The sequence below is a fragment of the Vicia villosa genome, linkage group LG2, assembly GCF_029867415.1.
Source record: "Vicia villosa cultivar HV-30 ecotype Madison, WI linkage group LG2, Vvil1.0, whole genome shotgun sequence".
NCBI classification, from domain to species: Eukaryota; Viridiplantae; Streptophyta; class Magnoliopsida; order Fabales; family Fabaceae; genus Vicia; species Vicia villosa.
In genome coordinates, this window is record NC_081181.1 from 216,877,439 (window position 1) to 216,902,819 (window position 25,381).

A 25,381-nucleotide genomic window follows, 5' to 3' on the forward strand; every position below is an offset into this window, starting at 1 on the left:
TTTACTTGTGAAATAAAATAGAGAATAATACCCATGCACCGAAAGTGTATAATTATTTTACACATTCAAAAAGTAAATTTTGGACACAAAATGTCTCTAAAATGGTATAATTTAGTTGCATAAGTACAGTTTAGAACTAAAAATACAATTTAGTAGCAAAATATCCTAAAAAACTCGTACAACAGAACCCGAACTATCCGTATTATATAGAAAATATACAATAAAATATCAATATAAGTCCATCCTTAACATTTATTTCTAAATACACACACTTCAAAGTTGAATCAAACCAACCAATCAATCTTATTTACATAAACTTACACAAATCAATAAGTGAACAAGTGACTTTTTTTTCTTCACAATATATATCTTGGCTCTTCATTGACAATAGTGACACACACGCCTTTACCAACCCATGTGACGTGCTCTCCAATTCCATCCAATTTTTACAAAACTATTGCCAAACCCAACACAACACCACAAAAGCCCTCTCTTTTTAACCTATCCCTTTTTCCATCAAAATATATTTAATTTCTTTTCCTTAGATAGTGATACTTACTTTATTATTATGTCTATAAGTTTTTGTGGCTCTATCTTCTGGGTTTCCTCGTTTTCATGACATATTGTCAATTCACATAACTCATAAGTCATGCCCTCTACTTCTAAGGCAAGACTTTCCCTTTAGAAGAAAAATCCCAATTAGTTAAGATAGGCCTTGAAAAATAGTGTACCAATATCTTTAAACTTAAGTTTCAAGATATAGAAGAAACTCATTCATTGATTCACCTTTGTCCTTCATTTGAAGAAGTTGCATGGTCCATCCTTTTGTGGTTTTGATTTTAGCTTACTCCTAGGTACTACTTAGATTTCTTGTCGGATATATATATATATCTCCTTAATTACTCCGAAGTTTTTCATATCCTTCAATTTTTTGCTTGATATGATGTGAAATTTTCATTAGAAAAAAACCATGTCTATTGTTAGTTTATGTGTTACCTTAAGTCTTGTTTTTGGGTTTCTTATACTCTTGATATTTGCACAAATTTTCTATTTTTTATGGTGGAAAAAGAGAAGAACACACATAGATATTGAAATGGAACAAGGTGGTTTCACAAAAGGGGTGTTTTATTGGGGGTGTTGGAAGAAAACACCATGTTCTTTAGATGTAACAAACACTAGTAGGAACATAGAAACCTCAAATCATGAACAGGACATAGAATTGGGTGTTGAAGGCAAAGATTTGCTTTTGAAACTCTCTGGTGAGGAAAGCTTGGAGCTTGAATTGATGAGGTTGCATAATCTCCCTGGCCCACCAAGATTTCTCTTCACAATCACAGAAGAAACAAAGGAAGATTTGGAATCTGAAGATGGGAAATCGAAATGTGGAAGAAGCCGAAAAGGGTCGAGAACTAAGAGTTTGAGTGATTTTGTTGAAACCCCTTTTGGTTTATCTCCTTTGAAGTGTTCTGTTGATTCTATTTCTCTTGATTCTTATAAGCATCAAGGGTTTAATAATCCGCTTTTCGAAGCCTCGGCCGAATCGGAATTTAACAGGTTTAGATCTTCGCCGCCTCCGAAGTTCAAGTTTTTGAGAGATGCGGAAGAGAAGTTGTATAGGAGATTGATGGAAGAATCTAGAAGAAAGGAAGTTGAGGAGAGTCATGAAAAGTCCCCTAAAAGAGAAACAGAAAGGAAGCAGATTCAGCAGTGTTTGCCACAGAGTTCTTCTCAGGTTCTTCCTTTGACATCTTCTCCTACAATGTTCAAATCACTTGATAATTCATCTATGGTGCATTAGGTTCATATACATTTAGGACTCTTTGGTAATTATATTTTTTTTACCTTATGTTAAATTAATTTTGATTATGGACCTCTATTATGTGTGTTCTTGAATGATTGTTATGGTTAATATGCTGCAAATTTGATCATGGTTTGCCAACATATAGAATGCATAGAGACATGTTCCTCAAAATGGTTCTAAAGATACTAGTTAGTTATGATTTAAATTGTGATTATTGCGTGTAATTGTAATTGTAGATTAAAATTTAGAACTAATTAGTTAACGAGTTTATATGCCCAGAATTGATTATATTTAAAGATAGAATTCAAACATTGAAAAATACACTTTGAATTCTAAAATTCAAAACAAGTTAGTGTGTGTTTGTTTCCGCGTCAAAAATACTCCAAACGCGCGTCTACCAAAAGCTAGGAAACCTAGCTTCTGTATTTTCACGGCAGAAAGCATTCTAGACATACGTTTACCATTCCAAACGTGAATCCAAACACCCCTTTAGTGTTTGGATTTCAAAATTTTAAAGAGACTTTAAAACTTTTTTTAGATTGTAGAATCCGAACATTGAAAAACATGTTTTAGATTCTAAAATTCAAAACATCTTAGTATATGTATGGTTTCATGGTTAGAGCAGTTAGAATTGATTCTGGATGTATAAAATTGATTTTGTAATATTTAGTTGATCTCAAGTAGAATAGATTTTATTTTTTAGAATTGATTATAATTGAAGATAGAATTTGAAATTTAAAAGGAGTTTAGAAGAGGTTAAGAAATTAGGAAGCTCACAATTAGCTATTGAGCAAAGGACTTGTGGGGCTATGTGTTTTTGTCTATTCCATAGTTTGTATGGCTTTAACAAGTAATCATTCATGTGAATGTTGAAACATGATCGCATCACTACCAAAATTTTAAATTAAAAAACCCTTAATGATTAAGTATAATTTTTCTTTTAAGAAACCCACACAAATTCACAATCATTTATTGTACTAGTTTAGTTGTATTTGCTAATCTAGCTGTGTTTTTGTTTTCTTTCTTAGATGCTTAATTCACACCACATTATCATAATTAGCTTTCTAATGAAAAACTTTAGCTTTCTTAATTAAAAGGTTAACGCGTAAACATGTTCCTAGGTAGATTCACAAATAGTTGTAAACTAGTACTAATAATGTTAATCATTGAAATTTTATAGCTCTTTATATATAAATGGAAAGTCAATGCTTTATGCTAATGCAATTAGCAAAGTGCTTTACAGATAGTAAGTTAAGAATTTGATTTTAAAATGAAATTAGTTTTTACAAAGTTTGTTGAATTAGTGTGTATGTGTGACTTTTGTAATTAACCTATCTAAAATAAAATAAAAATATCTATCTTCAATTCAATTTTTATAAGAAGGAACTTTTAAAAATTTGAATTTAAAAAATATATAAGTAAAATTTAATATATAAATATATTAGTTAAGATTCAAATTTAAAATGATTAAATTTTATTTTTTTATATCCAAATGAAATCCATCTTAGATGTTCTAAGTTCGAATCTACTTTAGAGCATAATAATCTTTAATCATTTAAGGAGAAAGTATGTCATTCATTGAGGTTCTTTCGCACACAAAGAATATATGATTTATACTCAGAACTATTTCAAACTTTTGAGAGACCCGGTATAAGAAGAAAAAGTTAACTTCACTTGATTCGTGAATTCTCTATGTGGTCTTATTTAATCGTAATTAACCATAGAATATGTGTTTTGAGGTCCTTTTTTATTATATCCGTGAGATCACGTGGTGTAGATCGCCTTGCATACTCAAAAAGTCCATATTTATACTCAAAGAGAAATTGTTCCGTACTTTTTTATCCTAATTATTCAAAATATTTTGCTTAAAAAAAGACATAATCATTTTTCTTTCTTTCTTAACCACCTCCATTTTATAGTTAAAATTCCACTCTTTCTTCAACCCTAATTTCCCAAAAAAATCATTTTACTTAAAAAGATCTAAAGACTTTTTTCTTCTTCTTAACCACCTCCATTTAAGAATAGAAAGTAATCAAAATTAACATAAAACAAATGTTGTTGGATGGCAAATTGAACAAATTGCAACACATAGTGGGTCCCACAAGGTTGTTGTCTTAATCAAAGCATGGTGCGTGTCATGAATAGGTTGGTTATTGTGTGTATGAACTTTTACCAAAACAACAAGTGATGTCGTTGTTATCATCACGCGATTCGTTACAAACTTTTTTCCTCCAACCAAACAAAACCTAACTTATTTTACAAAGTAGTAATTTCAACGCCTGCTTTCAAATTCAAAATTTTATTGCAATTTTCTCAAACTCAGTGCTAACGTAACGTTAAGAACAAGAATAGTTTATTTATTTGTAATTTAATAGAAAGAATCATGGTAAGTGGTGACATGTGAAATGGTAAGGTACAAAATGTGTCGTGGTCCTGTGTATAAGTCATTGTTTAGGTCCACTTGTATTAATTCTTTAGAATTGACATTTGTTAATTTTGTTTCAATGAGCTAAATTAAAACCTGTTATGAAAAGAAAAGTTCTAAAAAAATTGATATTATTTTTTATTATCATTTTTTATTTTTCAAATTACAATTTAATCAAATACTACTTACTTACTAGTACTATCTATTTGATTAAGCAGTGACAAAACATAATCTTAAATTAATTAATTTTGATTAAATAATTAATTTTATTATAAAAATGTGTTGTCTCAGAAATTATAAATTTTAACTTTAAATCATAAGCAATTTTTAGATGTCAATTTAATTTTATTCAAAAACAATCAAATATGTGAATATTAAATATGTTTGGATCTTAAATTCAAAAGTTAATTCAGAGGATAAAATTCCTCTCACATATTTATATAATTATCCGTTTGGAAATTTGCCCTCACATTATTATACAATCAACAGTTTAGGAATTTAAACAATTTGAGGCTTCAAATAAACTTTAACAACATAAATATTAATTTCAACACCCATCTCATGCTTAGTGTGAGCCTGAATCAAATATCTACATTAGAGTCTTTAATTCGATTCTGATGCAATGTTTAATATATTTGAAATTCAAAAGTTAATTTAAAGGGTGAAATTGCGCTCATTTATTTATGCTCCAACAACTCAAAAATCTAAGCGATTGAAACCTCAAACTAACTCCACCAATACAACTATCAATTTTAACCCTTAAAACGAATTACACCCATCTAAAATCAAGTTTTAAATGCTCAAAATTTTATATTTTATTTGGGTTATTTTAAAATTAAAGTAAGCACTTAGTCCATGTTTTCATGATTTATTCTTAAGTGATTACGCGGTTAGATAAATTGTCACTTGTCGTTAGGGGTGGAAATAGGCTAGGATAGGTTAGGCTTTATAAGGCCTTGGCATGACCTATGATAAGCTTGAAAGGCCTGAGCCTGGCCTGTGGCCTATAATAGGCTATCTTTTTTGGCCTGGCCTGACCTTTTTAAAAGCCTGGCCTGACCTGAAAGCCTATTTAAAAGCCTATTTTTCATTATGTTTTCAATTAATCCATATTATTTAATAAACCTTATAAGTTGTCCTATTTATGCATATATAGGCCGACCTATTTAACCTTTGTTATAATATATATGCATATATATAGGCTTGTCTATTTAGGCTTTTTCTAATATACATGCAAATATAGGCCGATTTATTTAGGATATTTTTAATATACATGAAAATATAGGCCGGCCTGTAAGGCTTCATAGGCTTTTTTAATAGCCTAAGGCTGACCTATTTTATTAAATAGGCTTTTAAAAAAGCCTAAGCCTTGCCTTTTTGTTAAAAAAGTCTGGCCTGGCCTGGCCTTATATAGGCTAGGCCATAGGCCCCTGTAGGCCGGCCTGGCCTATTCCCACCCCTACTTGTCGTGTGACGATATATATGACTTAATTTTTATTATTTACTTCTTGACGATAAATATGACTTAATTTTTATTATGGAAATTTCTTTACCCACCTCCTAACCTTCTTAGTCACCTCTGGCGAATTTACCAAAATACCCCTTGTTTCGGAAATACATTTTCGAAAACGTACTTTTATTGAAAAAAAAGTGTTTTCGGAAATGCACTTCCGAAAACACGAAAAAAAGGTGTTTTCGGAGATGCATTTCCGAAAACACCCCTTTTTTGAGTTTTCGGAGATGCATTTCCCAAAACATTTTTTTTTGGGAGGGGGTGTCTTCGGAGATGCATATCCGAAATATTCCAAGACCAAATTCCGAAAGAATTCAATAATTATTAAAAAGTTAAAATCAAGGTGAATCAATACAATTAATAGGTATAGAAATCAAGGTGAATCAATAAAATCAAGGTGAATCAAAATTTTCTAAACAATTTTAAAGTTAAAAATTATTTTACTAACTTATATAAATAAAAAACATTTTAATTTCATAAGTAAATTTTGAATTATAGAGTTAAATATAAAATTTATTCATTAAATAAAATTAAGACAAAATCTTTTTTTAATTTTTTTAAACTAAATAAAAAATTATAACTCATTTTTAATTATGAATCAGAATAGAAATATATAAATATATAATAATAATTATTAATTTTGTAAGTTAAATATATAAATATATGATATATAATAATTATTATAAATTAAAACACTCATTTTTTTAATTTTATAATTATTATATAAAATATATAAATATATTTATAATTAATATATAATAATTATTATATAAATATATAAATATATCAATATATAATAATTTTTATAAATATATAATAATTATTATAATTATTATATAAATATATAAATTAAAACACTTATTTTTTTAATTTTTTTTGTAAATATATAATAATTATTATAAATATATAAATATATAAATAAAAAATTATAACTCATTTTGTAAGTGAAATTATTTTAATTTTTTTAATTAAAATTATTTTAAATTTTAAAATATGAATCAGAATATAAATATATAATAATTATTATTCATAACTCATAAATTATATCAAAATATATAATTATTATTATTCATTACTCATAAATTATATCAAATTTATGATATGTGAATTAATTAATATCCTAAAATTAATTTTTGGGATTTTTAATTTTAATTTTTGTTTTTCGGAGATGTATCTCCGAATTAATCAAAATCTCAATTTTTGGGATTTTTTCGGAAATGCACTTCTGAAGTCTGAAAAAATTTAGAAAAAAAAATATTTCGAAAATGCATTTCCGAAGCGGGGTAAAGTGAGGTTTTCGCTGGGGGTGACCCTCATAGGGAGGTGGGTAAAGAAAAAACCTTTATTATTTACTTCTTTAAATATGTTGCTTCTCTTCTTTCTTTCTTTCTTAAATTTTTAAGTTTGGTAAACACATGCTTACGGTATGCACACAAAAATAAATAAAAATAGGTACATGTACAACCGATTGTGGTGGGTTAACTCTCACCAATTAATATATTCCTACTCAGGCATGAGATATTTTGTTCACTTTTGAGTTCCTAAGATAAGATTTGGACTTTTCTGTACTTTGGTAAACATCGTTTATGGCTTTGGCCCATAGAGTCCAAAACTAAAATTCAACGTTTTGCAAATATAAAAAAATATTAAGGAGCATGAGGACTTTAGTGACATATTTATTCAATAAATACTTATCTTTAAAGGTAATCAATGAAGCTAACTTAGCTAGCTAAATAGGTCTATAGTAAGTTTTTTCTTGGTAAATATGTCTTTATAGTAAGAGTTAAATAAAATGTTTAGATTCAAGGAAAGAATTGAAAATAGATGGAATAATTATTTTCACAACTTAGTAAAAAATATAAGATTTTCTCATAGTCTAAAAAGCTAAATATTGAAAAGGAAGATCAAAATCGTAGCTTCTACTTTTAGATTAAAAATGCAAGTTAAAAGAAGAGCTTAATATTACAAAATAGTTGGGAAAAAAATTTAAATAACCAGGTTTAATAAAAAAATTACAAAAAAAAACCATGTTTTCGGGGTATTTACCAAAATGTCTAGGTTTGAAACCCCATATAGGTGGATGCGCCAAATGAAATGGCGCATCTTTGTGCAACACGCCACACCATTTGGCGCATATGAGCAAAAATTAGGGGTAAAGTTTGTGAGCCAAATCATTTGGCGCATGCATATATGGTTCCACACATAGGCGCCATTTCATTTGGCTCCTATGTGTTGGTTTTTTTTTTTTTGAAAAATAATCCCCTTTGTGTAATTTCGCGCAACGTTTTTGATTCAGGTCTTTTAATTTCGTAAAAACGTCTGATAAACCGATTTCGTAAAATTCTTAGTAACCCTAAATAATTTTTGCGTTGTCGATTGCGGTATTTTACTAAAGCACACTTTATTGATGAAAGATTAAGGAAAGGTTACAATAGGTGGTAAAGAAATTGATACATTGTCGTAAAAAAAAATACAAAGAAGATTAAACTTGCGACGAGGTCGAGCCACGATTAGGGCATATTTTTCTATTATGCCCCACCTGACGACAAATGCTGCATTTTCTTTCCATTTTGTCGTGGACGTCCATTTCGGTTCTAATTCGCGAACTATTGGGGCGACTCTTTTTCTTTCGTCGCATTGCGTCATTATGCCAAACTAACTCCCCATCATACTCAGGCCAGTAATCCTCCCTGGCTACCACTGGAAACGCAACACTGTAAACTCGGAGCAATGTCTGAGCCTTGTAAATTGGAGACAGTAGTGATATTGCGTCGCGGTGCGCAAATGCACATGCAGCTATGACATGTGAGCAAGGCATACGAAAAGCTTGAAACCTTCCACATTCGCACCAATGTTCATCTAGCAGAACCCTATATTGTTGTCTTGGCAAATCCTCATTGTGGTCAATTGTTTCGCGAACACTGAATGTACGGTTGAATCGGTCGAAAGCAGTTACTTGATGAGTGTTTGCTTTTGTCGATTGCTCTTGCATAAATTTCATGCAACTATCACTTAACAATTGACCCGATTGTCTAACATCACCCCACTTTTTGCCTCTCATTGAGAATAGCGAAGCCATCCTAAAGTAGGTTGCCTTCACTAGTGCTGTGATAGGAAGGTTACGGATGTCTTTGAAAACTACATTCATGGATTCTACCAAATTTGTCGTCATATGGCCCCATCGCACGCCTTTGTCATAAGCCCTTCTCCATTTCTCCCTGGAAAGGTTATCTATCCAAGTTCTCGCATCTGGATTTGTCAGTACAATCTCACTCCAATAATGCTGGAATGTAGGTTGGGTTAATGCATAACCAGCATTGACTAGGGCCTTCCTGAGCTGCCTATCCTTGATCTCCCGCATGAAGTTCTAGGCGATGTGGCGAATACAATAGACGTGTTTTGATGGTGGGTCATGCCATCCGTTTGCTGGATTGTTATAAGCACACTCAATGGAAGCGTGCCTATCAGAGATTAAACAGAGGTCAGGCTGAGGAGCAACATGTTCTCGGAGGTTCCTTAGAAAGAAACTCCAAGCTGCGGCAGTTTCACCTTCAACAATTGCGAACGCCACTGGAAATATATTACTGTTCCCGTCCTGTGCAACCGCCATAAGCATGGTTCCCTTGTATTTTCCGTATAACCATGTTCCATCAATTTGAAGTATGGGTTTACAATGTGCAAACCCTCGTACGCAAGGTTTGAACGCCCAAAAAAGGCGATGGAATATTCCGTTTCCTTGGACAGGGTTTCCATCCGGGGCATGCGCGGGCAGTGTCTCTAGAATAGAAACAGTGCCAGGTGCGTAAGTTTGTAGCGCAGTAAGGTAGTGGGGAAGAATTTTGTATGACTCCTCCCAATTGCCGTAGACTTTTTCAATTGCCTTTGTTTTTGCAACCCACGCCTTTCTGTAAGATGGAGTGTAGTTGTAGGCTGTAACGATATGCGAGATAATATTTTTGACCTTCAAAGACGGATCAGAGCTTATGAGAAGCAAGATCTCCTGACAAATAAGATCGCCACTGAGTTTCGTATGATCCTGGGAAGTGTTAGGGTTGACACATGTGTGTTGTTGCATAATCGACCCTATGACCCATGCATTACTTCTCTTCCTATAAGAAGCCAACAGTCTGAAGCCACATTCTGGATTTTTACAAGTGATTACATACCGTTCCAGGTTTGAACAATCTACTTCAAAATCAACGTTGTGCGCCATGTGCCAATTTTTTATTGTTCTAAGACATGGCTCCTTAGAAGGAAACTTGTCTCCTTCCTTTAAATCATCGTCATTTTGGATGTACGGTGTGAAGAAGATTTCGGATGATGGTTCGTCACCTTGCAGGTTCAAGTTACTCATATGTGCTGGAGGTGCGTACACATGAGCAGGAGGCACCGACATGTGTTGCTCGTCGTCAGATTCCTCGTTGACCATGTCGTCAAATTCAGTTTCCAGATCTTCTTCTTCCTCGTCTATGACATCAACCTCTTCTTGCTCGTTGACTGGTGGGTCAATAACTTGCGACTGGACAATATGAGTTTCTTGTGTCTCAACCTGTATAGTAACGTACAGCTCGATGGAATCTAAGCCAGAATATTCGTGGGTAGCAAACATATCTTGGAGGTCTTCGTCATTTGCAATCTCCGTCTCATAAAACTTGACGGTGTTGTTGTTATTGAAAGAAGGACATTAGTAAAAAATGTTTGCAATAGGACCCATTGCAATCTTAGCCTGAAGTCGCTGAATGAAGGATGTAAAGGTGGCTCTTTTGCTTAACAAAAATGGCACAACTTGAGTGTTTCTCATCACAAAACCGGCTATTTCATGTGAGTAAGTCTCACTGTTTAGATGGGCATGTACCAAGTATTGAGGAGATGAAGCCATTGTTTCGGGTTAGTGTTTGGGTGTTGTAATATCAGGTGATAATAGGCAATATTGTTTGTGTGTGTTGTAATGTTTAGAAATATTGGTTGTCTTATATAGGTTAATGCTCTATTGCACAATGTTTACCAACATGCTCACAGCTTTGCATTGTCTCAAGATAATGAGACGCACATTGATCTAGGTATGTCCCAAGATTCCAACATGACGAGACTAGACAGACGCACGCTGATCTAGGTCTGTCCCAAGATTCCAACATGACGAGACTAGACAGGCGCACGCTGATCTAGGTCTGTCCCAAGATTCCAACATGACGAGACTAGATAGACGCACACTGATCTAGGTCTGTCTCAAGATTCCAAATTGAATGTAAAAGACCAACACACAATGGTAAATGTCTGTTAGCTTAATTAATGTTTGCACCAACCATAAAAACCACATTAGTTTTAATTAAATGATCCAGCGTTAGCAACACAAAACAACTGGTAGAACACGAAATTACATTGCAACAAATAAAATAACACAAAACAACTGGTAGAACACGAAATTCCATTGTATCAAATAAAATAACACAAAAAAATGGTAGAACACGAAATTACATTGCATCAAATAAAATAACACAAAACAACCGGTAGAACACGAAATTACATTGCAACAAATAAAACAACACATAATCTCAACTACTCAAGTATCACTGCAAGAACAAGTGGATTTTCAACGCCTCGGTTAACTTCTCCACTGTGTGTCCAAAACATTAGATCCACATCCACATCGTCTTTCACACGATCCCAATAATACATGTAGGTGCCTTCTGGGTTATTATCCGTCAACGTAATGTATGGACAACGATAATCTATTTGTTTAACTTTCTTGGTTGGACCATCCAGTTGACGAAACCCGGTGTTGATGGCTCTAACAATTCTCTTGAAATCCCAATGCGGGTTCAGACAAACTCGCATGTGACTACCTTCCTCAAAAAAGACTACAGCCCAAACTGAATTCATTTATAAGTATTTGCAGTAAGAAGAAAAAAAGAGTTAATACTTCAACTCCACACACACACCTCTATTTATAGAAGAGCGTACCACTTGTAGCAAGTATTTTTTAGCGGGTAAATATGGCGGGAAATATTGTTGTTAATTATTTATAACTTAAATATTTATTGGCGACTTCGTAACAATAAGATATCAATTCATTGAAATATGCGTTGAGCATTTGATTGAACGGTACAGAAGTTACATAAATGATAAAGAAACTGCGACATCTAGGATATTACAATGGTTAAAACAATGTCTTCTCTGTCCTCCATCATCCGAGTGCATTGGATGTCGTCTTCCATAGTCTCCCACCAACGCTGCCTTTCAAGAAAAACACCATCCCTTGTTCTAAGCCTCTTAGTAGATCTTATTTCTTCGCCGGGACTGTACTCCCCATCCAAAAACCTCAGGATGGTTCTCTTAAGTTGGTCCATAGAATGGATATTCCAAAACATAACCGGCATGGGAGGTTTAACGGGAGAGAAAATGACGTGCCAGTTCCTTCGACGATACTTCGGTTGATAGTTGAACCGCCTCACAGGTGGTGAAGGCTCAGAGCTCTGGTTTGTGCTATCTGGGCTTATGCGAGATCTCATTTTTATTTCGTGTGTGTAGTCTTATGCACACAAGAAACCCTAATTTATAGAGGGACGAACGCCTGACTTACGGTCTATAGCACAACTAGGGTTTCCACTACATGACAAAACAGAAACCCTAATTTTCAAAAAAAATTAGGGTTTGTACTAATGCGCCAAATGGAATGGCGCATATGTTATTTTTGCTTCCCAGAAGGCGCCAAATGGTTTGGCGCATTAGTGTAAATTTGAAAGAATGTGCCATTCCATTTGGCGCATATGTATTATACATGTGGTCCCCACCTGGTCCCCACATGGTCCCCACCTGTTAACGTCTAAATAATTTCTGTGTTTTGCATGCGTCTGGAACGATTCCTGCAAGTTCGCATGCGTTTGAAACGATTCCTCCTAATATTGCATGCATGCAACCCTATTTGTCACCTATTTCTGCGCTGCATGCATGTCACCATGTCCTGTCACCGAAAGTTATGTTGCATGCATGCCAACCACTTCTGCACAAGCAACACCTAGCAATTTTGAATGTGTTGACATGTCCAACATGCAGCTTGTTACCGTTTTAGCCTCATCACTATATATACTACCTTGGCCTCTGCAGATTTTTCATCACCATCACTCATTTACTCTCACAATAATCATTTTGCTTTCAAATTCCAAATTTCCAGTGTTCAACCATGTCTCTCTTAACAATGGGTGATACGCACCGAGGAACCGTGGAGAACATCGCATCCTATGTAAGTATTTTAGTATTACGTTAATAACATGCATCTGTCTATTATGTTATAACTGCATACTAATGCATACATAATTATTTTCAGGATGCTTCCCGATTCCGGACTCGTAGTCACTCGATCATCGCTCCGGACGAACGCATAAAACCCTACTTAGAAGTTGCTGGTTTCGGACCCATTAGCAGCATCGTCGAGGCTTCCATAGATCACAAATTTGTTCTGGCCTTGTTAGAACGCTGGAGGCCGGAGACACACACTTTCCATCTTCCATCAGGGGAGTGCACCATAACCCTGAAGGATGTTCACATGTTACTAGGCCTTCCAGTAGACGGTAAGGCAATTAATGGTTGTGTAATGCAAGCAAATTCCCTATGCTATCAGCCATTGGGTATAGACTTGATAGAGGGTCAAGTTGGTGCTAGGGAACAGGGTGTTAACCTTAAGAGGTTAAAGGACTATTATTCAAATTTTTAGTTGGATGATGATTCTCCCCAAGAAACTATACTTCAGAAAACCAGGTGCTACCTGATCTTGCTAATTGGAAATGTTTTATTTCCAGATAGTACCGGTAACACCGTTAATTTTATGTATCTACGTTTATTAATGGATTTTACTAGAGTTAGTCTATATAGATGGGGGTCTACAGTGCTGGCTACGGTGTACCAATCCCTGTGCAAGAACGCAAAATACGATTCTTGCACATTCCATGGATGCGCTCTGTTGGTGCAAGTGTGGGGGTGGTGGAGGTTGCCTATAATGGCCCCGATTAACAGAACCAGTTGGACCTTTCCGTATACAATGAGGTAACTTTTTAATTCAAAATTTTCATGCAGAATTAGTGGATTATGATTTACTCTAACTAACACATTTAATTTGCGTTTTAGATTTTGCGTGAAAAAATGGACTTCATAAAAAATCCACGGTCAAATATCACAATGTACCGCCAGCTGATTGATCACTTACGACCCGAGGATGTATTATCTCTTATCTTTTGCTCTTTTACAAGTGTATTTTTTATAAATATTTGACCAAAATAATGTATAACTTTTATGCATGCAGTTTAAATGGAGACCGTATCTAGATTGCGACCATGAGCCTAGAGGTGCAGATGCAGCCATTTGGACTGCAAAAACTTGCCTGATCCGGTACAACATCATCGAAATGCATCATAGTGACCGGGTCAAACTACAATTCGGAATGCATCAAGGTATACCCGATCCTCCAGTTGACTTGGGAGTGTGGCACCTCAGACGAGTCAACCATCAGTGGAATCACCAAAACTGGAAGGATTACGCACCCGAATGGCACCAGATGTGGAAGGACCGTCGCCAATATGTCCTCGACTTCCCCGTGAGTGATCATGAGATGAAACCGTCTGCAGAATACATGAGTTGGTACCGTACGGTTACCACCCCTAACTTATTTATTGCAGACCCGTTCTACTTAATAGACCCCCGTGCTCACAACTACATCCTACCCCAACAATAACCTGAAGAGAAACAACAACAACAATAACAACAACGACAACAATAACAACAAAGACAACAACAACTACAACAACGACAACAACTACGACAACTACAGTAGCAACAACAACAAGAACAAAATCAGTACACCAACCAACAACAAAATCTGTTCCATACTCCGTCCCGTTCTTCCCGCAACTACCGACAACAAAATTTGTTCCAATCACAGTCTCAACCTTTCCAAGAAGCTGAAGACCAGCACCATTCCGCTAGCCAATACCAGACCCATTCACAACCACTTGGCTTTACAGGTTACACAGGGTCCACAAGGTTCTTCGGACAAAACATTGAGACCGGTTTGTCAAACCTCCATCTAAGTCCCGACGATGGTCCACATGCTGAATCATCTCACCGTGGCACCCCTTTTGGCTATGCAACACCGTCAAACCAATTTGGCTTTTATCAAGGTAGTTCTAGTGCTGCTGGGTGCTACCAACCTGAAGTCGTGCCCCAACCCACTCCCCCACCACCATTTAACACTTTTGAGGGCTTGGGTAACCGACTTTACGACAGTTGGTTTCCGGTTAATTATGGTGGCGTGGACGAATTCATAGACAACGACCAGCGGAACAACCCACTTCCAGGCCCAGCTACACAGACCCAACAAGAAGCACGAAGGGGTAGGGGTGATGCTAGACTTCTCGGCGGCGTCAACGACCGGCCTCGACGTGTCATAACAAGACCTTAGTGGGAAACATATGGTTATCTTGGCAATGGACGCCATTAGGCATTTTGTTATGTATTTTGTTATGTTTTCTTTAATCAATTGTTGTCGATGTATCGTTTCCCTAAAACTAATGAAATTTGTTATTTCCGGTTTTTATATATAGCCCTGTTGTTTCGATTTCGAATAAGGGATGTCAAAATAGGTGTTTATAAATTAAATTATAAAAACTAAATAGAAATAAAAAAAGGGAATGGCCTAATGCGCCCAAATGGTTTGGCTAGTAGGGAAACAAAATACCCTAATGCGCCATTCCATTTGGCGCTAACATTTGAAAAATTAGGGTTAGCCAAATGGTTTGGCGCATGCACCCCTTTTATACACTTATGCACCATTTCAGTTGGTGCATCCACCTACCCGGGGTTCCAAACCTAGACATTTTGGTAAATACCCCGAAAACATGGTTTTTTTTTGTAATTTTTTATTAAACCTGGTTATTTAATTTTTTTTCAGTAGTTGGGTAATACAACATTATTTATTAAGATACATAAAAATATTGGAGACAGAGGTCTTGATTGTCTCGCAATGCTTTTAAAGAAATATTATGAAGTCGAAGAAAATGTCAGACAAGTGGGAAGGAAACAGTCTAACTTTTATTTATATGAACAAGAGAGAAACACTCTAAAATTTATCTTTTTAAACAAGTTTCGATTGCTTTGTTAAAATAAAATAGTCCCTGTGGAGATATGTAAAACTATAGAGTTGATAAACATGGGTTCTGCCTTATATTCCTAACACGGATGAGGATAAAAAAAAGAGAGTGAAAATAAGGAGAAAAATAAATATAAGGAAGGAGTCCAAAAAGAGAGTGACGTAGTTGTTGGGGGTGAGGTTGAAGAAGAAAAGAGTTAGAGGGAGAAACAAGTGAGAAGGTAAGTGAATAACATGTGAGGGGGATACACTTGACAAACTCATTGATTGAAACTCGCCTTTGAGGTGAACAATGAAAAAAATTTGGAATGAACTTAATTATGAAATACCATGCTATGTTAAGCCTCCTTACCCAATTATGGAAAAGAAACCCAAGAAAGAGATGAATGTAGGGGAGTTCAAAAAGTTCATGGAAACATTTACAAAGATCTTAGTTAGTATTCGATTCTATGAAGCTTTTGAAAAAAATGTCGGTGCACGCTAAATTCATGAAAGACCTCCTCCTAGAAAAGCATAAGCCAAAGTATGAAAAGAACATAGATTTGGTTGAAGAACGCAGTGTCATCATTCAAAGAAAGCTTCTACCTAAAATCAAAGATCTAGGGTGACTCACTATTCCTTGTACCATTGGCAAATTGAACATTTGGCACACATTTGTGATTTAGGGGCAAACATCAATCTGATCCTCTATCTATGATGAATAAGCTTGATTTTGGGGAACCAAAGCCTACTCAAATGACTTTGACTTTAGTAAATAGATCTATCAAGAGTCGATGATTTACTATTTCATACTGATTTTGTCAAATTAGATATGGCAAAAGACACATAGACACCATTATTACTTGGAATATCTTTTATGGCTACATGTAGAACTTTGATTTATGTTGAGATGGGGGAACTTATCTTACATTTCAACAATGAAAAACTTGTGTTTAATGTGCTTGAAGGTATGAAGCATAAAAGTGAAAATCCTCAATGCTACAGGGTGGATATAGTTTATGACACAGTTGAAGAAACTTCTTAAGTCAGATCATATTTGTTAGCTTTAAAAAGGTTCATTGTAAATTCCATTGAAAAAGTCGAAGAAAAACAAGATTAAGGAGTGGGAGAATGCATAAGGTAGTAGAATGCATCCTAAATAAAAAAGGAATCAAAATAAATTGAAGAGTTAGGGGTATCTGTGAAACAAATTATGAGTCAAGAAAAAATAAAAAGACTTAACTCTCTTGAATTGAAGGAATTTCCCACCCATTTTAAGTATGTTTTCTTGGGAGAAGACCCAAATCAACCTGATATCATTAGTAAAGCCTTATCTGAAGTGGAAGAAGAGAAGCTCATGAGAGGCCTTTGAATGGAATGTTACTTACACTACTACAAAAAGTATCCATCACCATAGTTAGGAGAAGGATTACACCACAGATTTTGGTCCGTGGTAAAGAAGGGTGTGATAGTACGTGCATTACTTTCCACCACGGGATAAGATCCATGGTAAAAAATTAAATAGCGCACTACATTTCATCTTTCTTGGAAATTCCAACTGTGATGAAACCATTTTTCACCATGGTTGAAACTTATAAGTCAACCCACTTTTCACCACGGTTAGAAGTTCCAACCATGGTGAAAAGTTAGTCAGCCCAATTTTTTTATTTTTGCCACATGTTTTGACTGACTACATTGAGAACTTCCAACCGAATATAGAATATTAAATATTTCTAACACAATACTAACAACACAACAACAAGAACAAGAACAAGAATAACAACACCAAAAACAACTACAATAACAACAAAATTAATAGAATTGTTAAACACTAAATCTCAACAACAACAACAACAAAATTCAATATAATTATTTAACATTAAATCTTACCGTCAACAATAACAACAATTAAAACTAAATCGATAGAAACATTAAGCATTAAATCTGATCAACAACAACTACAACGACAAAAACAACAACAAGAAAAAACAACAAACAACAGCAACGCAAAACAAAATCAATAAAGTCGTTAAAAATTAAATCTCAACAAAAACAATAACATTAAACATTATACTCGATACAATAACAACAACTAATATTGCTAGTATGGAAGAAATGGTATTTTTAAGTTTAGTTTAGTAGAGAATTAGAGTTTCGTAAAAGGAAGATGAAGTTTGGAGGTAGAAGATGAAGTTCGTCTAGGGAAAAGTGAATGAAAGTGGAGCGTTAAATATCTTAGAAAAACAAAACCAGGTAACTTTTCATCACGGTTGAAGTTATCAACCGTAGGTGTTATACCCGAAAATTTTTCCACCGATTTTCATTTTTTAATTATAATTAAATTCATCTGCATATCATTCTATTTAGTCATGAAGTCACCATAATCACGTGCATTATATTTCATTTCATAAACATAAAGTCAAAATTTTCATGTGTTAAGAAAATCAACTGAAAAATCATGATTCACTATTCATTTTTGTTAAATAAATCCATAATTATTTAATTTATCATCATTTTATTTTATTTGCATTTTATTAATCATTTTCATGCATCATAATAAAAAGTCAAAGAGAATTCAACATTGCATATGTTGAGAAAATTGTTTAAGTTTGCATGTTTCATTATTTATTTTGGAAAAATAATTTCATAATCATTAAATTCATCATCATAATATTCATTCCACAATTTATTAATAATTTTCTTGCATCATAAATCAAAAGTCAAGGAAAAAGTCAAGATTTTGACACTAAAAGACAAAAATATATCACACTTGTTTTGTCAAACCATTTACATAAATTCTACTCGGTATTCAAATTCAAGAAGTCACGTTACATTTAAAAGCATTATCAATACAAACATGAGAGTTTTAATTAAAAATAGACTTAAATGCACTATTAGTCCTCCTATTTTGTTTTTATTGAACTTTTAGTCCTCCTTTTTTTTCTTCCAATTTTTTGGCTCCCCTATTAAACTTTGATTGAGTTTTTTTTGGTCCCTCTTCATTTTAGTTTATCTGCCAATTTAGAAAGCTGATGTGGCATTGAACAGTTACTGCTACGTCATTTATTTAAATTAAATGATTTAAAAAATTATTTTGATTCTGAAATAGTATTTTAATAACATAAATATCAATAAATGTTAAATTTTATTTAAAAATAAAAAACAAATGCATTTGACCTAATTTCTTAGCAGCCCACCCTTCAGTTTCCTGTTACAACATACGCGTTCTCACCTTCAAAAGTTCACGACAAATTTTTGGGTTCTCAAATCAAACCATTTTTCTTCGTTCTCAAATTCCACCATTAGCGCCTCAAATCCATTTGTTTTTCTCAAACAATCATGTATTGGTTTTCCTAAGAAAGCAGCCACAACAAATCTCTGTTAATCCGTGACGAGTGTAGATGTGGGTTGGATGCACCATTGATGATATCATGGACCGATGCTAACCCAGATCGTCGTTTTTATGGGTGTGGGATGTATAAGGTATTAAAGCTTTGTAACTCATCTCATTCAAATTTGCTTATGTTTGATATGAAAGTCACATTTCTTATTCATTATTTGTAGATTTAGGGACACATAATGGGCATTTATTTTGTTTGGTACGATGAAGAGATGAATCCCAGAGCAAAAGAGTTGATTTCTTTTTTGAATGAAAAGTTAAGTCTATAGAAGAGTAAAGTCAATGAATTCAAGCTCGAAGGGGATGAATTGACGATGAAGATGAATTTTGTGAAAATGCAGTTGAAGCTTACAATTGGAATGGGCATTGTGTTGTTAGCGGGACAAGTTACAACACGTGTAATGAATTAGGAATTATAATTGTGGTATAGGTTTTGAAACAACCATGTTGTAGTGTTGTTTAGTTGCTTATGTTTTTGAAACAACTCTGTTGTAAAAAATGTAACCATAAATTATGAATGAGAAATTATTGTTCCAAATTTGTTCCAAAATAGTTCAATGTTGTTTCATCATGACATAAATATGAATGAGAAACTATTATATGTCATGTTAGTAATGGTTCAATGTTGGTGTTTGTTTCAAATATTTATTCCAAACTGGTTCAATGTTGTCTAATGACAGTAAATACAAGGCATATAAATTAGTTCAATATTTTTTCATGATAGTAAATATAAGGCATATAAATTGGTTCGATGTTGTTTATATGTTTCAGTGTTGAATTGATACAAGCCATTACAAGACATTATTAAATTGATACTAGGCATATAAATGGTACTGGAAGTGTTAAACTTCTATGGTTACATTCTAAAGCCATTATAAGACATTAGTAAATTGATACTAGACATATAAATGATTCTGGAAGTGTTAAATTCTATAGTTACATCCTAAAGCCATTATAAGACATTAGTAAATTGATACTAGACATATAAATGATTCTGGAAGTGTTAAATTCTATAGTTACATTTTAAAGCCATTATAAGACATTATTAAATTGATACAAAGGCATATAAATGATATTGACAGTGTTAAGTTTCTATTGTACTGCAATGCATATATATGGTACTTCCTGTTTTACTTTTAACACTCAATAATGGTACTGTAATATTTTCCAAACCTGCAATAATTAGTTTGTAACATGCAATTGCAATATCAGTTTCAATTTCCATATCAGAACATTACAACTTCATTCAAAACAAGTAGGGCACTACAACTGCCATATCAGTTTGCATTGCATTACATCAAAATAACCAATCATACTACTGCCATAAAATCAAAATAAAAGTGTTGAATACACATATCATATACATGTTATAAAAAATGTTGAAACATATACCTGTAATAGCGAGAATTCTTCTGGTTTTTTATTGTTTTGCAATATGCAAGTTATGGCATGACAACATGGGATTCTAATTAAATCCCATTTCCTACATGCACATGTATCTTATTTTAGATTAACAACATATGTTTCGCTTCCATTTGTCACACCAAAAATGGCCAAATCGTCATCACCATGCCATGTAGGTGTCCAATTTTCTGCAACCTTCTTGTTCTTTTTGAGCACCAACTGTATTCTGGGGCAAATATCACCATTATACTTGCTTAATGCATCCTTCTGACTAGTGATCCTCTTGGTCAAATAATGTTGAATCCCTTCTAACATAGTGATGATTGATTTATCTCTATATTCTAAAATTGCCCTATTAAATGCCTCACACATGTTATTTATGTGTAGGTCACATTTAGAATAAGTCTTGAAGTGTGACCTGCTCCAGTGTTGTGCATGGATATCCTTCATTTCCTTCCAAGCAGCTTCATTCAAGCTTTTCATTCTTAGCATTGCCCTCTCCCATGATGCAACTGTTGTAGCCTTTGTTGCACTCCACATAATCTCTTTCAATTCCAACCCAGGATATTTCTTCTTCCAATTCCCATATAGATGTTTCACATGAGCACTTACACTTTGCACTGCTGGTACTAGGCCCTGGCATCATATATACAATGATATCATAGTATTATTACTATATTGAGAAAAAATTATTAATGCAAAAAAATTACATTAAAAGGTTACCTTTTGTTGGTCTGAAATGAAGGCATGAGCCCTATGGTTTAGGCTTTCCAGGTATTCCATTAGAATGTTTATGAACCACTCCCAAGAGTCTCTTGTCCCGACCTCCACAACAGCATAAGCAATAGGATATATTTTGTTATTTCCATCTCTCCCCGCAGCTGCCATCAACTGTCCACCGTAGTCTCCTTTAAAAAAAAGCATCCAAACCTATAAGTGGCCTATAATATTTAGCAAATCTAGACTTGCAAGCATCTAAGCATACATAAATCCTTTCAAACAATGTACCTTCATTAGAATCAACACATTGCACCACAACATTACTATTATGATTTGATTTTAGTAACTCTTGCGCATAACGCCTTATATGGGTGAATTGGTCCATACTAGCACCTTGGATCAACTCAATAGCCCTTCTTTTGGCTCTATATGCCTTATCATGAGACAAATTCACTCCCCATCTATCAAGAGCTTCAACAATCAATCCCACATGTTTCATATCAGGGCAATATCTTAGTGTAGCGGTAAAAATGTGACTCGACGCGTTTTCGCGCGCTCGGAGTACAACAGAGTCGCCACCGAACTTTATTTATTCCAAGAAGGAAAGGGAAAATATCGATAAAACCCACAAAGAGAAAAAGAAAAGGATAAGATGGTCATCGCAACCAAATTAGGGTTCGGGAGTCGGTTAAGCAAGGGGAAGGTATTAGCACCCCTCACCTCCATCGTACTCGATGGGACCCATTTAGTTAGTTTCGTGTTTGAGTGTTAGCGTGATGTTTGTGTTCTTTAGCTTATTAATCGAGAAAAGGTAAAAGAAAAGTTTTTTAGGGTTTTTAATATTATGAGGAAAAAAGAAAAGATTTTTTATTATTATGCTCGCCAAGACGTTTGTATCTTGTGCCTACGTATTCCCTAGTGCAATGGGAAAGTCAGAGCAATCGTAGTTCGGGCGAAGAACCACGAAAAGTTTGTTGGTTGATTTTAGCGAGAGGTACTCGATCGCTTTCAAATGGAAATACTACGCGCACATGGATATGATATCACTACAAGAATGGATGACTAAATCAAGATAAGACATGATTTTGGCCATCATCGCATTCGAGTGGAAGATATTCGGTCTTCACATGTGGAAGTATGTTCGTATTGAAAATTGGATAAGTGTCTCGTTTATGAGAAGAGTTTTAAAAGCCATAAGGCAAAAGGGTTGAATTAAATTGAAGTTGCGCTTTAAAACAGACATTTAGCAAAGGATTGAGCATAGGTGTTCACCTAGCGCGTCTTTACCCAAGGTATTGAACAGGAGCGAGCCCCATTTTCACTTGTTGTCCAAGTTAATTAATTTTGGTTCGAAAGATCAGGGTATTCAAGAGGTGTGCACTTCTTGTCACAAGATCTTTCGGTTCGATTAATGTATTTTAATTCAAAAGATCAAGGTATTCAAGAGGTGTTCACCCCTTGTCACAAGACCTTTTGGTTTGATTAAGTGTTTTAGACCAAAAGATCAAGGTATTCAAGAGGTGTTCACCCCTTGTCACAGGATCTCTTGGTTTTATTAATGTATTTTGATTCAAAGGATCAAGGTATTCAAGAGGTGTGCACTTCTTGTCACAAGATCACTTTGATTAATTAAAGAGTTTTGGTCCAAGAAAATCAAGGTATTCAAGAGGTGTGCACTTCTTGTCACTTGATTTCTTTGATTTGATTAAGAAAGTTTTTTATTGTTTGATTCAAAGGATCGAAGGTATTCAAGAGGTGTGCACTTCTTGTCACTTGATCACTTTGATTTTATTAATGTGTTTTAGTTTCAAAAGATCAGGGTATTCAAGAGGTGTTCACCCCTTGTCACAAGATCTTTCGATTTAATTAAAGAAAGGTTTAAAACAAATGTGTTAATCCAAAAGAATCGAGGTATTCAAGAGGTGTACACTTCTTGTCACACGATCTTCCGGTGCGGTTAAGAAAAAGATTTTTGAAAAGAAAACTCGACTTTGGATCGAGAAATGATTTGAAATGACTTGGCGTTGGACCAAGATTTATTTATTTTGGATTAAGATAAATATAATGTTTTTTTTTTTGATATTTTAATAATTTTTTTGAATCAAAACTATACATCTAAACATATTCATTTTTCTATAAAAAAAAAAAAAATCTTTAAAAAAACTTAAGTCTAAAACATACTTTTGGTGTTTTATTAAATAAAGAAGAATAAAATCTAAATTAAAAAATAAAAGCATGTTTTTGGTATTTTTGAAATACAAGGAATTAAAACAATTAGGAAAAAATATAGAAACAAATAAAGGAAATAAACACAATGGTACTTAAAAGAGCAAGCAAATGGGGGGTGTAATTAGAAGGTGGGGCGCTGGGCCCAACTTGACAGCAGGCCCAAAACTAAATTCAAACTAAACCAAAAAAGAATGGGGTGCGCTGGATCATACAGGTGTAGATAAGAAAATAATGGGAATGGATTAAGGAACTCGGTGGGCCTCAGATCGGGTTAAGCCCAAAACGAAATTGAGGGACATACTAGAGGGTGTATGGCGAAATTGATGATGGTAGGCAAGAAAAAACATGGATATGGGCTTCAAATTAAACCCAAAAACACAATAAAATAAAATAAAAACCCTAAATCTAAAGAGAAAGGAGTCCGCCTCCCTCTCAAACTCGGTGCCTCTCTGTTCTCTCAATCATCATCTCTCTGTCATTTCCATGGCTTCATCTCTCAACTCAAATGAATCAACAACCACAAAAAAACAAACTTTATTCTAAACTCTATCCCACTCTCATCTGAACATGGTAACAATAAAACTCACTCAAGCTCTCGGGGATCCGCCTCCCTTTCTATGCGTTTCACGATTCTGTACTCTCTCTCTCTGAACTCAACAATGTCAACAATGGCGACATCGCTCTCTTCTTACAATTTCAGGTCTTTGCTCTCAGCTTTTCTTTTCTCACTGACTCAAATTGAAACACTCCCCTATCACAACTCTATCTAGTTCTCTCTGGTTTTCGGCTCATACCACAAACAAGGAGCAAAAGGTTTGAACAATCAGAACAACAACAACTAAATCAACAACAACGACAACAAGATTTCACAGTTTCAACGGGACAACGACAACAAATTGACAAGCAACAACAACAAATCCCATCAGAAACACACAAATAAAGGTAAGTTACAGATATAGAGTTTAGGATTACCGAGTCGGAAGCTTGAAGAATGTGTCGAGTTATTGTGCGAATCACTGATGTTGCAACTGTGGCCTACTTCAGTCCACCGTTGTTGTTTCGATCTGAAGTGTATTGGCGATGAAGTTCGGCGTCTGGATCAAGATGGCGAGGCTACTGAAAAACGATGTTGCGAATCGGTGATATTGAATGATGTTGTTGCATTGTTCTGTGACGTGAATCAAAGCATTCCTGTCGAGTTCGTCGGAGATGATGTTGTTGTGAAATTTGATAAGGTGATGAAGCTTGTGCTGTTTTTTGTGATATGGATTTTGATATATGAAGCAGAAGGTTGTTGTTGAGTTTTTCTTTCGGTGATGAAGTTGTTTGTATGAAGGTGGAATGGTGTTTGGATGTTGTGATTTGGATGTGAAGAGTTGTGAAGTGGATTGTTTGGAGTATGATTTTCGGAGCAGAGTTTTCTTCCCGTTTCCTCCCCTTTTCTACTGTGTTAGTAGTCTTTTTATAGCTCAATGAGAATGAATTTTTTGGGGGGAATTTGTGAGAAGATTTGAACTTATATGGTGCTCTGATTCATTGCTTTCTGAGTGCAGGATTTGGATGTCCGTTTTTGTGCAAGGCATCAGAAGTTTTGGACATATATGCAGACAGTTTGAGGCAGCAGTGAGGTGCAGTGTTCGCAGCAAGGAGCTGATGGTGATGGAGCATGGTTATGCAGGCTAGACAGCTGCATTTTTGGACGGTTTTGTTCGTCTTGAAGTGGAGTGGCAGACTTGTACGTGAAGACAACATTGGCCATTATTCTTTGTATC

The 25,381-nt window shown here is 34.5% G+C and overlaps 1 protein-coding gene across 1 annotated transcript; it reads left to right on the plus strand.

Moving 5' to 3' along the window:
* The first annotated feature begins 416 nt into the window (after positions 1–416).
* On the plus strand, positions 417–2,149 carry LOC131653893 (uncharacterized). Its single transcript, XM_058924217.1, has one exon. The coding sequence runs from the start codon at positions 971–973 to the stop codon at positions 1,796–1,798; it is 828 nt and encodes a 275-aa protein (XP_058780200.1). The 5' UTR covers positions 417–970; the 3' UTR covers positions 1,799–2,149.
* The last annotated feature ends 23,232 nt before the right edge of the window (positions 2,150–25,381 follow it).